Source organism: Spermophilus citellus, assembly GCF_964194105.1.
Source record: "Spermophilus citellus genome assembly, chromosome: 1".
In the NCBI taxonomy this organism is placed as follows: Eukaryota; Metazoa; Chordata; class Mammalia; order Rodentia; family Sciuridae; genus Spermophilus; species Spermophilus citellus.
Genome location: NC_138182.1, coordinates 177770040 through 177784698, shown reverse-complemented (window position 1 = coordinate 177784698; position 14659 = coordinate 177770040). Strand labels below are relative to the sequence as shown.

Sequence of the window (14659 nt, the reverse complement as noted above, 5' to 3'; positions counted from 1 at the left end):
ATTTTGTCATTTTTTAGTGCAGAGTAATACTCCATTGTGTATAAATGCCACATTTTTTTTATCCATTCATCTATTGAAGGGCATCTGGGTTGGTTCCACAGTCTAGCTATTGTGAATTGTGCTGCTATAAACATCGATGTGGCAGTATCCCTGTAGTACGCTCTTTTAAGGTCTTCAGGGAATAGTCCGAGAAGGGCAATAGCTGGGTCAAATGGTGGTTCCATTCCCAGCTTTCCCAGGAATCTCCATACTGCTTTCCAAATTGGCCACACCAATTTGCAGTCCCACCAGCAGTGTACAAGAGTACCCCACATCCTTGCCAGCACTTGTTGTTGTTTGACTTCATAATGGCTGCCAATCTTACTGGAGAAAGTTAAATATACTTTATAGGAATTGAGCTAGAACTTGACTCTAGTGGAAGTGGTAATTACATTAATTGAATCTAGAGATATCCCCCTTACAGAAAAAATGCAAGTTTAAGTGCTATGTTAGTATTGGGGAACTTTTTAGTAACCTTATAAACAAAAAAAAAATTAACCTTGATAAGCCTGAAAGTTTGCAAAAATTGCCAAAATTGTTTTAATTAGGAGTCGCACTAAAATTTGCTTCTGGTTGAAGTTGTAATTGAGTGATTAATTTATCTTCAACCAGTGAATATTTCATACTTATATTAGAGGTTAAGAATGAAAACTTATATAGAATGTTAATAATGAGTATATTAGTATATAAATTTAGAGATTTGAGGAATCCAGTTTGGGGAGTTTGTGGAATTAATCACTTATGTAATGAAAAGTATGTTTCATGTGTATAAACATGGTATTCATGTTTAGGGGTGTATCATAAAATGGTCAGCATAAATGGACTAACACCTTCTGGTTTATATTTGAATAAATAATATTCAGTTACAGTCAGCTACAAAGTTAATGACTGTGTCAAAGCTTCGATGGTTATGCTGGATCACAGCATCCCCAAATTTAAAAATCCCAAATGTATGACAGCGGTTACGGTGAATTTGAGCCAATTAGTCATCCATCCATCTAAGAGAAATGAGTGAGCGATCTTAGTTGTGATGGCCCTGAAGAAAGAACCAATGCCAGAAATAGTTTCAATATAGAAAGCCCCAAATGTTATGGCCCTGGAGAGGAAAAGAGTGCTCTCTAAGAGAGTCATTGGTTTCATGGAGTATGACAGATTGAGACCCCCATTGGAGGTGATAAACATGTTGATAAGAATTGATTTAACTTAATTTGCAGGTATAATTAATAACATTGCCACATGTAATAATTAAAATGGACTATAATAATTATATGGAAAATGAGTATATGTGATTCAATAATGTGTTACGTACTTTTATATAAGCTTATGCATGGAGAGTATATCTTGATTTTCAATTAAGCATGATTATACATATGATTATACATGTGTAGTATGATTATACATATGTAGTAGCAGTACATTATTAGTGGGGTAAAGTATATAATGTTATAAAGCATGCTATACATAAGATTTAGAATTTATATTATAATTTATTAATACATAGTATTTTAAATGATTTATGTGCTTTATGTAGAAGAATGAAGAAATAGTTTTAGTAGAATTTCAGCTTTGGGTACTAATGGTGAGGCTGTAGGTTTGTTCCTTGATTGCCCTGGAGAGATTATGGCTCCATTTTTGGCTTACAAAACCAAAGTAAAAGACTCTTCCTCTTCATTTAAGGAACTTATTCTTGAATAGACTTGTGAATAGTATAAGAATGATGATATTAGTTGGGCACAGTGCTGCACACCTATGATCCCAGAGACTTGGGAGGCTGAGGCAGGAGAATTGCAAGTTCAAAGCCAGCCTAAGCAACTTAGTGAGACCCTGAGCAACTTAGCAAGAACTTATCTTAAAATAGAAACCTAAATATGGGACTGGAGACATGGCCATGATTAAGTGCCCCTGAGTTTCAATCCCAGGTTAAAAAAAATGAGGATAATAAGAAAATATAGATGTTATTTGTCTGATAATTGTAAAAGGATGTTCTACTGATTGACCTCTTATTCATTTAAGGGTTCATGTGGTAGTTCATTGGCTTAATGGATGGAATGTCATACTGATTGGATAGTTGGAGAATAATAACAATTGCTAAAATGAGGATTGAATACAAAGGATAGGGAATTAGAGACTGTTATGATTTGGATATGAGGTATCCCCTGAAAAGTTTATGTGGAAATTCAGGAATGTCAGAAGTACAATGATTAGATTTTTAAGAGCCATAACCTAATCAGTATATTAATCCATTTGGATCAATAATTGAATGGATTAATGGGTTGTAAGTTAGGCAGGTAGGGTGTCTCTAGAAGAAATAGGTAATTAGGGGCTTGCCTTTGGGAATTGTCTTTTGTCTCTGGCTCTAGTTCTCTTCTTTACTTCCTGGCTGCCAGGAGCTGAGTAGCTTTCCTCTGCCACACCCTCTGCCACGCCCTTCCATCATAATGATCTACTTCATCTCAGGCCCAGAGCAATGGGCTCAGCCAACCATGAACAGAATCTCTGAAACCATGAGCCAAAATAAACTTTTCCTCCTCTAAATTATTCTTGTCAGGTATTTTAGTCACAGTGACAAAAAGCTGACTAACACAGGAATGAATCATAAAATTGCATAAGCAAATAGGAAATATTATTCTGGTTTAATATGGTGAGGTGTGTTGAGGGATTTGCAGGTGTATGTTATCTGGGTCTCCCAGAAGATCAGGGGAAAGTAAGACTCATATTTCTACTATTAGGATTAGGAAAAGAAAGCCAAAAATATCTTTAATTGTACAGTAGGTGCAGAATAGAATTTTATCTGAGTCGGAAATTATTTCTGGTGGATATTTTATCCTGTTTCATGTAGGAATAGAAGGTGAATTATCGCTAGGCTTGAGATAATAAATAGAAAGAATGATTGGAAAGCAAAGATCTTTGTTGAATGAAAGTCCTCTCAGATTCATTCTACCAGATTAGTATTAATGTAAGGAATAGCTACAAGAAGATTAGTAATGACAGTTGCTCCTCAGAAAGATACTTGTTCTCATGGTAGGACATAACTTATAAATACTGTGGGTATAATTGCAAACTGTAGGGTGATTCCAATATTTGAGGCTTCTAGAAAAGTATACGATCCATTATAGAGGCCTCTACCTGTGTGTAAATATAAGCAGGCGAATAATATGAAGGCTCTGTTTGCCTGAAGATATCCAGTACTTCCACTGTAATTTATGTCTCAACAGGTAAGAATGCAATTATTGTGTCTGATGCATAGTATGTAGCTAGGAATAACCCAGCAATGATTTGTAAAACTAGGCATGCTCCTAATAGCCCAAATTTCTCTGTACTGGATGGAATATTTGCTAGGTCTGGTAGGTCAATGATGAATGGTTAATAATTTTAATCAGCGGATGGGTTTTTCAGATGTTGGTCACTAAAATTTCTGTAGTTGAAATACAATAGCAATTTTTCATGTGTTTAGTCATGGTTTAATTCCATGTAGAAATTTTATACTGTATTTTTATTAAGTATTATTTTTGCTCCAAGTTTGGTACGAATTTTTTTTCAAAACCTTCACTTATGAATTGGGATTATTAGTAGTTGGATTGGTTATGAGATTGTATTCAATTTTGATGGGTTGTTTTTAGTTTTAATGATGTTTTAGATTTATTTAAGAGGAATAAATAGCTGTGGTGTTTGAATATACCATGGAAATAGTTACTGAAGAGTATCCTGAGACTTGGGGTCTAGTGCAGTAATTTGGGGTACATTAATTTTGGATTTTTCCAAGGAATTATTTATGATTATATGGATAATGAATTATTATGAAGTAGAAATTCTTGTTAATTCTAAGAATTTGGAGGATTGTTTTTGTGGGTGAAAAGGTAAATCATCTTTGTGAATTTTCCATAGATGTGGCTATGTTATACAGTTATGGAAGTTGATTAGTGGCTGTATGGATAGATTTTTTGTTAGTAGTTTGTTATAATTAAAATCACTCATAGCTAGGAGGAGTAAGATTAAGACAGGGAAGAAATAAACTGGGCACAGTGGCACACTCCTGTGATTTCAGAGACTGAGGCAGGAGGATCGCAAGTTCAAAGCCAGCCTCAGCAACTTAGTTACACCCTGTCTCAAAATAAAAAATAAAAGAAGTGGCTGGTAATGTGACTCAGTGGTTTAGTACCCTTGGTATCAAAAAAAAAAAAAAGAACAAAGAAATGAAAGAAAGAAAGAAAAAGAAATAGGTCAGTGGTGCTCACCTATAATCCTAGCTACCTGGAAGGTTGAGATAGGAGGATCTCAAGTTTGAGGCCAGCTTGGGCAATTTAGTGAGACCCTGTCTCAAAAGTATTACTACTACCACTGATGAAGTAAAGGGCTAAGGGAGTAAGTAGCTCAGTGTATGGTAGCACACCTATAGGTTGAATACCTAGTATGTCCCTCACTGCCTCCACCCAACACACAAAAAGTAATGTAGTTTGACTAATCTCTTTAGGTCAGAAATAGCTGTCAAAACTGTTATTTGAAGATAGGGAATAATTTTCAAGGCTTTTTCTAATCAGATTAGATCTAAAAGAGTGTGATGTATTTTGAGTTGCTGATAATTTTGTGAATAGCAATAAGTGGTGAACATGGTTAGGAACAATTTTAAGAGCATTGAGAATTTACATTTATTTTTTATTTTTTCGGGGGGAGGGGTACCAGGGATTGGACTCAGGGGCACTTGACCACTGAGCCACATCCCCAGCCCTATTTTTTTATTTTATTTAGAGACAGGATTTCACAGAGTTGCTTAGCACCTCGCCATTGCTGAGGCTGGTTTTGAGCTTGTGATTCTCCTGCCTCAGCCACCAGCGCTGCTGGGATTATAGGCGTGCACCACCGTGCCCAGCTGAGACTTGAGAATTTAGAGGTGAGGAGTATAAACTTTAAAGTTAGGCATTGCTAGGTTGGTTCAATTGCTAAAATGAAGCCTAAATTAGTTACAGCAAAGGCTGTAACTTTTTAGGTAAAATGGTACAGTTAATTGGGGCTTGTTTATAGGAATAAAATTATTGGAAATGAAAAATTCAGCAAAAGTGCTATCAATTACAAGATATTTGATTTAACTTACTGGGGCAGGAGCTCGTTCATGTTAACTAAATATAGAAATCAGAGTTGTCCTAAAAGTACAAATAGAATGTTTGTGCCATAGACATCTCTTAGGGAAATAGCAGTGAGGGTCATTAATAGGGATCAGGTGTTGCTTACAACATAGTTGAAGACTCAGTGATTAGATCTTTGGAATAAAAGCCTGTAAGGGTATACCTGTAAGTGCTAGGCTTTCAAAATTAATGAGGAAGTGAAAAATGGTATGTCTTTAAAGAGATCTATTTTTGGAATATCTTGTTTGTTGTTAAGGTTATGGATAATAGAACCTGAGCATACAAGTAGTATAGCTTTAAAAAATATTTGTGTGCAGTTATGGAGAAATGCTGTATGTGGTTGATTAGTACCAATTATTAATCGTAGTTGACTTCAGGTAGAAAATGTGAGCTTTTTTATGTCATTCTGTTGAAGTGCAGGTGACCAGCATGGTAATAGTGCATATTTTATTAATGTTTGGATTGTTTTCTTATCTTTAGTTAATGGGTAGAAGCAGGTTAAAAAAAAATCCTGCTACTTCTGTAGTTCTGGAATGAAGTACAGCTGATAACCAGCATAGGCTCTTGCATTGCCGAGGGAAATAATAGGTGGAGGCAACATTGGGCTGATTTACCAGTTGCTATAGTATTCATAGTCCAACTAGAAGAAGAAGATCAGGCTCATGGGTGAGTATATTTGTTGAAGTTCTAATGTATTTTTGAGTATATTTAAAATCTTGCTATGGACAGAATGAATCCAGTATCTCCAATATAAAATACAAAATTGCTGAAAGAGCTGTTGTATTTGTATCTGTTTTATCACCAATTTGATTTCATGACTTGAATGAACAAACAAATTAAGAGTTGGAATTAGGCTAAAGATAAAAAGCATGAGACAGAGATTTTTATGTAAAGAGGGTAAGAATTATCTTTATAGTTATAATAGGTAATGTTAGAATAATAAATGACAGTATAATAGAATAAGTTTATTACTTCTATTTGGAGCTGCACTGATGTTTTGGTTCCTAAAGCCAACAAATTACTTCCATTCTTTAGGAAAGCCATATTATTTTACATGGAGACATGAGTTAACAGTTCTTGTATCTTTTCTCGGTAAATAAGGAGTTTTTTAGCTTCTATTGTTAGATTTACAATCTAATGTTATGTTTAAAGTATATTTATAGTATATGGCCCTAAAATAATTTTTGGATTAACTGATGGGGGGGCACATAAAGATATTTTATTGTGAGAAGGATGAAATATTGTTAATGTGATATGTAAAATTTCCATCTTGTGTTATAATTGTTATATAGTGTGTATAATTCTGTAATAAACATGTTAAGTCCTGTTAGAATAATTGCGAGGTTAGAATGTAGATCAAGGATCAGGCTTCCAAAATTGTGGAGTTGCATATTAGTCCTAAAACATCCAAGCAAGCTGACAGCTGATTAGTTGAGCCTTTGTTTAGCAGACAAAACTCTAGCTTGGAGGGAACAAGATTCTGGGACTTCTTGAGTAGTCATGAGACCTCTGGACCATAGTAACAGCCAGTGTGAAGCTCAGGGATGGAATCCTTCCTACAACACACAGCTGTAGAAGACGATGATGAGGGCTGACCAGAGAGCCAACTCTGCATAGGCAGTGACTGACCATGAACTCACGTTAAGGTCAGGTCTCATCTTTCCTGCTGAGTGTTCTTATAATGACTCTCACTTGTTGTGCTCCATAATTCTAGGTAAGCTGGGAGCAGTCTAGCTGAGTAGTTAAGAGCACAGGGCCTAGCTACACTCTCTGAATCTGGATACTAGAGCTTTGCACTATGATCTAGTTTCACAGAATCTACCTCATAGCTAAATTAAATGCCAAATATCTGGTACTCAGAGACATTTTATGTCATTGTAAGTTGTATTGAGGTGAAAATACTCAGCCATTCATAGGATTATGAAGAGCCATATTTGGGCTTGAACATCATAAATATTCTGGATTCAGACAAGAATCTGTAACTATATTTCCAAGGAGATAGACAACTGAAATTTTCTCCTATATTCAGTTGAACATGGAGCAGATTATTTAGAGCAATCCCAGGAGTAACAAGTCACAGGTGTCAATAGTTTAATCTTCCCAGTCTCTTCCTTCTTTTCAATAATTAAATCCTCATTTTTAAATATATACTTATTTTTTAGTTGTAGGTGGACACAATACTTTATTATTTTTATGTGGTGCTGAGAATTGAACCCAGGGCCTAGCATATGCTAGGCAATCACTCTACTGCTGAGCCACAACCCCAGCCCCCAAATCCTCATTTTTATAGAGAATCCACTCTATGTCAAGTGGGCACAAGATTCATGCCTAATCAATTACGTGACTGAATCAGAGGGATCATAATTCCTAAACTGAATCCGCTGGGGCCCTTCCCTAGTCTTATCCTGCCAAAGCTTATTGAGGCACATCAACTTTTTACTTCAGTTGTTGCTAAACTCCTGGGACTGAGTTTGGTTCAGAAACCATTAAGCAAGCGTGTGGTGACAGTTCATTTTGAGAATTAAGTCAACCCTTGAGGGGCAAATTAGAGAAGGAAAGTAGACACAGAGCCCTAGTGATGTGGTGCTGGGTCCCTTCTCCTACTAGCTAAGTCCCTGGAGTCATTTGCCTCCCTGGACTTCATTGTTGTGTTAGCCTGCTTTGGGTTCTGTTCCTGCCATTAACTAAGACCTAACTAATTAAAAAATGAAAACAATGAGCATTAGAATTCACAGGTGCTGCTAAGGGAGATGGAAATACAGGTGTACCACGGAAAAAAGGGCAAAAGCAACCCCAAAGAAGGGGTTATATTGAAAAAACAGCAAAGGTGATGACTTTCATTTAGCACAGAGATTATGTGACAGAAAAAAAAAAAAGTTTGCTTTTTGCAGTGCTGAGAGTTGAATCCAGTGTCTTGCACATGTAAAGCAGGCAATCTACCACCAAGACATACCACCAGCAATAAAGTATGTTTGAATATGCTTTCCAGTTGATTCTGATATACACTAGTGTTTGAAAACCTTGTTCTAATCGATGTTTTAATACATAACACACCTGTGCTTCCTTACCATCACTTTTCAAAAAAAAAAAAAAAAACGATAAATTTATGTCAACAATGCTAACCTCACAGGTGCATAGAAAGTAAAGAAGGGATTACCTTCACTGACAAAAAAAAAACCAAAACAAAACATAGAAAAATAGACTATTTTTACGATACAGGTTATAGTTCTGAGATTGGGACATGTAGCTAATAAAAGATACTGATTGGGTCAACAGTTTTTAAAAATTCAAGAGAAAACAGTGACTTCAATTCTTCAATTTGCTGTTCCCCAAAAGGAAATTTGCCTGAGACTTTTATTTAAAGACAAATGTCTTTTACAATCCACTAATCTCTTCTTGGAGCATACCTTTCCATCCCCTGCCACCAGCCTTCTCCCTCATTCCTAACATATTTTAGGAACTCAAAGCATTTTCATGGTTTAAGCAAAACTATGAGACTTAATCTGAAGCTTACTCTTTACTCAGAAAAACTCCTATGGATTGTTGCTTTCTAAGTTATGAGTACCTCTTTTAAAAATCCTATACTTTTCATACACCTGTAAGTTTAGAAGTGTTGATGTAAATTCACATGGTTTAACTGGAGCTTAATTTTAAAATTTAAGAACACAGGTAGTGAAAACTTACAGTAGTTACATGCTATTATATGTACCTATGTAAATATGAATATTGCCTGTGTAATTTAAGACTGTCTTTTTTAGGTATTATTTGATATTAAAGATCTGAATATAAAGTTACTTTATAAATTGCTTTCCTTTAACTCTTCTAGGACAAAAATCTCAACAATTCTCCATCATTTCAGCAGTATTCTATAAAATTCTGATAAGTACTGAGTCAAGTTTTTATATCCAGTATCCATGGATCACTGACTCTATTTCTGGATTTAAAAATGTAAGTTTATTTTCACTTTGGCTCTGGTAGAATATATTGGCAATTGTACTCATATATCAATTGTGTAAAAAACTATATGCTGACACAATATTTTTGGGGGGCTGGGGTTGTGGCTCAGAGGTAGAGAGCTTGCCTAGGATGCATGAGGCACTGGGTTCGATCATCAGCACCACATAAAATAAAAAAATAAATATATTGTGTCCACCTATAACTAAAAAAAAAGATTATTTTGAAGGAATGAATGGGTTATTGATCTGTAAGGAACATAGCTAGAGGTAAGGCCACACATTCAGAGGCACTCACATTTTTCCTACAAGTTTCTAATCCTTTGTCTAACATAAAAATCAAGTTAGACATAAGGAGTGGGGAATAGGCTGAAGTTCTAAAGCTAGCATTTAATAGACTACCACACATTTGAAACGGGTCTGTGACCACTCTACCAAATCTATAGAAGGCAATCAGCTAGATATTTGAGTACTCTCCCCCCACCCCAATATTAAACTGGTTAACACACCAACATGTTTTATATATTTACAATCTGAACTAAACTAAATCAAACTTCCTACTGAGTGTATCCCAGGACTTGTACTATCTTTACCCAAAGAGCTAAATATTACTATCTATTTCTTTTGACTCTACAAATATACTGTTAGTACAAAAACGGGGAAAAATAATTTTTTCTTCATAGTGAATGAATAACAAAAGCCTGTTGGCTCCAAGATGTATTCCTGTTTTGAAAATTGTTGGATGATCTGAAATTAGTAAATGTAAAATTCACAGTTGCCTTTGAATTCTTTCGGGTTCCCATAAAAGGGAGTAAACTGGCCTGAATAGAAGCTTATTTATTAAGAACAAAGATCATACAGTGGACTTTACATTTGGTTTCACATCTCTTAGGGCAGTCTGTAACCCATCTATATGTGCTGTTATTTGCAATACTTGAGCACCGACTTGCTGGGAAGATAGGGTAAGTAGCTTAGAAATAACAATCTATCCCAATCATCTAACATAGATCAGGCAGCAGTGAAAGCATACTGGAAAAGCCCTGGAAATTAGGTCTGGGTTCTAGGCAAATATCCTTTGCTGATTTACCATGGCCTAGGGAAACTTCCTAAATTTCTCCAACCTGCTTTCTCCAGAGTAAAAGATGAATAACTATTCTGCATATGTAACATAATTATTGAAGGGTTCAAATGAAAAAGGGAAAATCAGCTTAGCAAAGAAATCTTAGGAAAAAAAGAATGAGATTAAATTCAAGGGCTATGAATCCCTTTTAATCTTTTCGTTCCTCATTCATAAATGAGGGATTTGGCCCCAAAGCAGAATTAGAAAAGCTAAGTCATTTTTTTTAAAAAAATCATAATATTACTGTACTGAAAACAATTCAGTCACAGTATCTATACTGATTATTCCACAGGCATAAGGAGAGAGAATGAACACAAAAAACTTTTCCAAGGCATGAATAATAAGGTAAAAATCATTTAAAAAATTCAGATATTAATGAAATAAGATGAAATCAAAGCTGGCATAGATTTATAAAACTGGTAAAAATACAAGAGTAGACTTTAAATAGTTTTAATGAATCCACTTCCTTTATTGCAGTAACCTCTTTACAAAGCAGCACTGCAATACTCAAGGTTAAAACATTAGAAAAGCATTTGTGTGACAGTTATAGTACAGTGTTATCAAAATATTACATTTTCAAACTTAGTAGATAATCATCCACCAGAGCTCAAATCTTTAAGTTATTTATTTCCATAGTCTTAAAAAACATGTAATGTCAGAAAGCAATATAAAAAGGATGTAAAAGGAAATCTAAAATACAAAGGAAACAATGTAACAAATAAATATTTGATTTTAATTAACTGTTAATAAATCAGCTTAACACCATCATTCTCTCTAAACCCATTGCATTCTTACCTATGGGAATAATTAATTCCAATGCCCCTGTGTAATTATCACCAATGATTAGACTAAAAAAAAATTTTTGGCATTCAAATAATCAAAATCAGCATAAATAAAGTAAAACAGTGTCAACACTACTGAGCATCTTAAGAATTGCTAAAAAAATTTTTTGAGCACTACAATAATTTTTGAAAGTTTTTGACCTGGTGTCTAGTGTTAAGTGAAAGTAATGATTTTTTTTTTTTAAAGTGAAAAGCTTCTTACATTATTTCACAGACAATATTACCCTCCCCACATTATGCATATTTAGATATATTTTATGTACTTTATACACACATGTATGATGCATGACATTTGGTTCCTGTAGTACAGAGCACAATGTTGTTTTCCTGAATGGGAAAAACAAAAACAAAACAAAACAAAACAAAATAAGTGTACCTGTGCATATTTCAAATTAGCAGCACTCAGGCCATGCCCTATTATCCATTTAAAAAGTTCACACATGATATTATTTACTGAACAATGTGACATTTCTACTGTTTCCCCCCAACACTGCAAAACCTGCAATAAATTGAACAATGCTGGGAGTTATAATGTAGGAAATAATTTTTAGAAAATTGATTACTTCCTTTTCTTAATATTCTGAATTTAAATTATCAGAGTTCCAATTTTTATTAATTCAGTTCATACTCATGCAGCAAAAATACTGCAGCACTGAAAATAATTTTATAGATTTCTAACAAGATTCACAAGAACCTGCATAAATTCCCCACCACTGAAACTCAACAATGAACTCACTGAAAAGTACTTTAGATGAAATGTTCACCATTTTCTAACTGGATGATAGTTGTGTGAAGTTACACTATGCCCTTCAAATGATCAGCTTTGTTCTCTATGAAACCTGTAATCTGTCAATTTGATTTTGAACATGTTTACTAAAACCAAAAAAGCTTAATACAATGAATCTTGATCACTTTAAAATGCAAAACACCAGCAATACAAATTTCATTACATATACACATATGTATCTGTGTATGCATATACATATACACACACACATACAGATATGTAGACATAAATCCCTTGAAATGTTTTTAGGAAATCCTTCCTTGAATAAAAAAAACAAAAACAAAAATAAAAAACCTTCACATTAATAACTATTTATAAAGCTTTTAGTAACAGTACATATGCACTGTCAAATTGTACTAGTAGACTATGATGTCAAGAGACATTTCAAACGCACAAACTGGCAGTTTTTCTTAACACAAAAGTTTTAAAGTATTAAGAATGGATTAAATTTTAATGTTCAGAATAATCTGTTCAAACCTGAGTGTATTAAGACTAAGTGTACTTGACAATCAAATGAATTAAGCCTAAAAACATTTCACTAATAAACCAGTGGTCCATTTAACCATTTGGTGAAACATTATTTTAATGGATTTATAAAGGATGGTACAGTATAGTAAAATTCCATAGTGTTTATTGAAATATTATATTAAATGACATTGTTTTGTCTAAATTTCCTCCAGAAAAATCTGTAAGCATTTCTTAAAAATCCCTCAGATTTGAGAGAAATTTTAAATTAGGACAGATCTCTCTTCAAATGATCTTGAGGATTTTTATTTAAAGAATAACGTGAATTTTCATCATGGTATATAGAAGTACTGGGTAAATCTTCAACCTTTTAAGGTTAAAAAAAAAAAAAAACAGTCAATTGGGAATTAAACAAGGTATTTTGAGCCTTTTCCCCTAGCTCTACATTTATATATATTCTCATAAATCTAACATTGAGGTTTACTTTTTGGTTACTGACCCCACTTTTTTCCCATTTTTCATTAGCCTGCCCTAATTCTCACATTTAATATCTAACAGATACTTTTACAAAAGTAATAGAAAACATACAGTACTCAACATTAATTGGTCAATGGAAGATGAAAAGCAGTGTCCATTTTGTTTTACGGTGAGACTAGAAATAAAATAATATTCAAAGGCAAAGTTTGACATTCTATAAATTTATAAAAGAGGATATATAAGGATGAAATTTGGTTAATTTCAGAAGGCACCTCAAGGCTAAAGGCTTTTTGTAACTCCTTTCATCAATCAAAAAATAACACACTTTTATTGCTATTCAAGTAGCAAGGGAAAACTTTACTTTCATATGAACTTCAGTCCAACAAGAATCATCATTAAGACTGAGATACAGAATTGACTACAACTGAAGTCTCCATACACTTATCACTGGAGCAACTTTCCTGTGTGCTTTCAAATTAATGAAATAGTGAAAGAAAAGTCACAGTTTGCCATTGTGATGTTAATGTGTCATTGAAGATTTCAGTCACTTCACTAGGCACTGAAGTACCATTCTGGGAGCAGTCCATTGTGTAGAACACTTAAGAATAGAAGGTAAGGACACTCTGATGATTCCCACGAACTAGGAGGATTGGTGGGAGGTCCTTCGATAGAGCTTCTAACCATGCCATGTAGAGGGCGCTAGACACAGCACCTTTACGAGCAACTGGGAGACTCCTGGGATCAAAAAGAAAGAGGATGTTGAGTGATGCTTTTAAATTGAGGAGAAAATGTAACAAATGTTATAAATTAACAATACTACAGTAACTAGAGCTGGGTGTGATGGTGCACACCTGTAATCTCAATGACTATGAAGACTAGGCAAAAAAATGGCAAATTCAAGGCCAGTCTTAGCAATTTAGCGAGTCCCTAAGCAACTTAGGAAGAACCTGTCTCAAAATAAAAAATAAAAAGGGCTGAGAGGTGTTGCTTAGGGGTTAAGTCCCCCTGGATTCAATTCCCAGTACCAAAAACAACAACAACAAAAACAGTAACTAGAAATTACTACAATTACAGAATAATTCTGAGTACAGGGAAATTCTGTACAGGGAATATCAACTACAATGTTTTCATGTCACTATTCTCATGTTTTCAGGTTTCAACAAAAGATTTTAAAATATCTATTCATAAGGATGGATAGGGAATAATGATTTGCAGAAACTACTACTATTACTACTTCTGATACTACTACTACTACTACTATGATTACATATAAACTGTCTCTGAATCTCAAATTTACTGCTTTTTTTAAATAAGGATAACATTATTTTAGGAGAAATAGATGTTTCTATCAGAATTTAGAAAATGGAAGTTACTTATAGATAAAATTTAAACATCATTAATGCTACATATTTTTAATATGAGTTTTAATTTCTATTTATAGACTATATAGTAATGACCAGTTGACTTGTACGTTTTTCTCTAAATTTCTGTTTTAGCATCCTCCAATACAGTATTTGATCATCATCATCAAAACCCGAACTTAATGGAATAATAAGTGTTACTTATTAATCAAACTAACATTCCTTTGGTACTACTTCATTTCATTTAGCATGATTTTTCCTTATGTCTACCCTCCCAGGTTCCAAGACTGAGAAAATTCGGGTTCATTGTGATATCTCACTAACCTATTGCAGCAGAAAAATCAAAGTAAGCATTAGCAGCTCTATTCAATGCAAAACAATGTGTCCATATGTAAAGTTTGTGTGTGAGATTTGTGGGTTTGGACAGGAACCACTATTCCAATTTAATCCTTAAAACAGTATGAAGTTATTTTCACAAGGAAGCTGTCTAGGTTC

The 14659-nt window shown here is 34.1% G+C and overlaps 1 protein-coding gene across 2 annotated transcripts in view; it reads right to left on the bottom strand.

Moving 5' to 3' along the window:
- Nucleotides 1-12810: 12810 nt before the first annotated feature.
- Nucleotides 12811-14659, bottom strand: part of SLC12A2 (solute carrier family 12 member 2) — a 95083-nt gene continuing 93234 nt past the window's right edge. For both annotated transcript variants that reach the window (XM_081283039.1, XM_081283040.1), the window contains one exon: nt 12811-13538. In XM_081283039.1, coding sequence (XP_081139165.1) covers nt 13403-13538 — 136 coding nt within the window. In that variant the 3' untranslated portion in view covers nt 12811-13402. The remainder of the gene's footprint in view (nt 13539-14659) is intronic.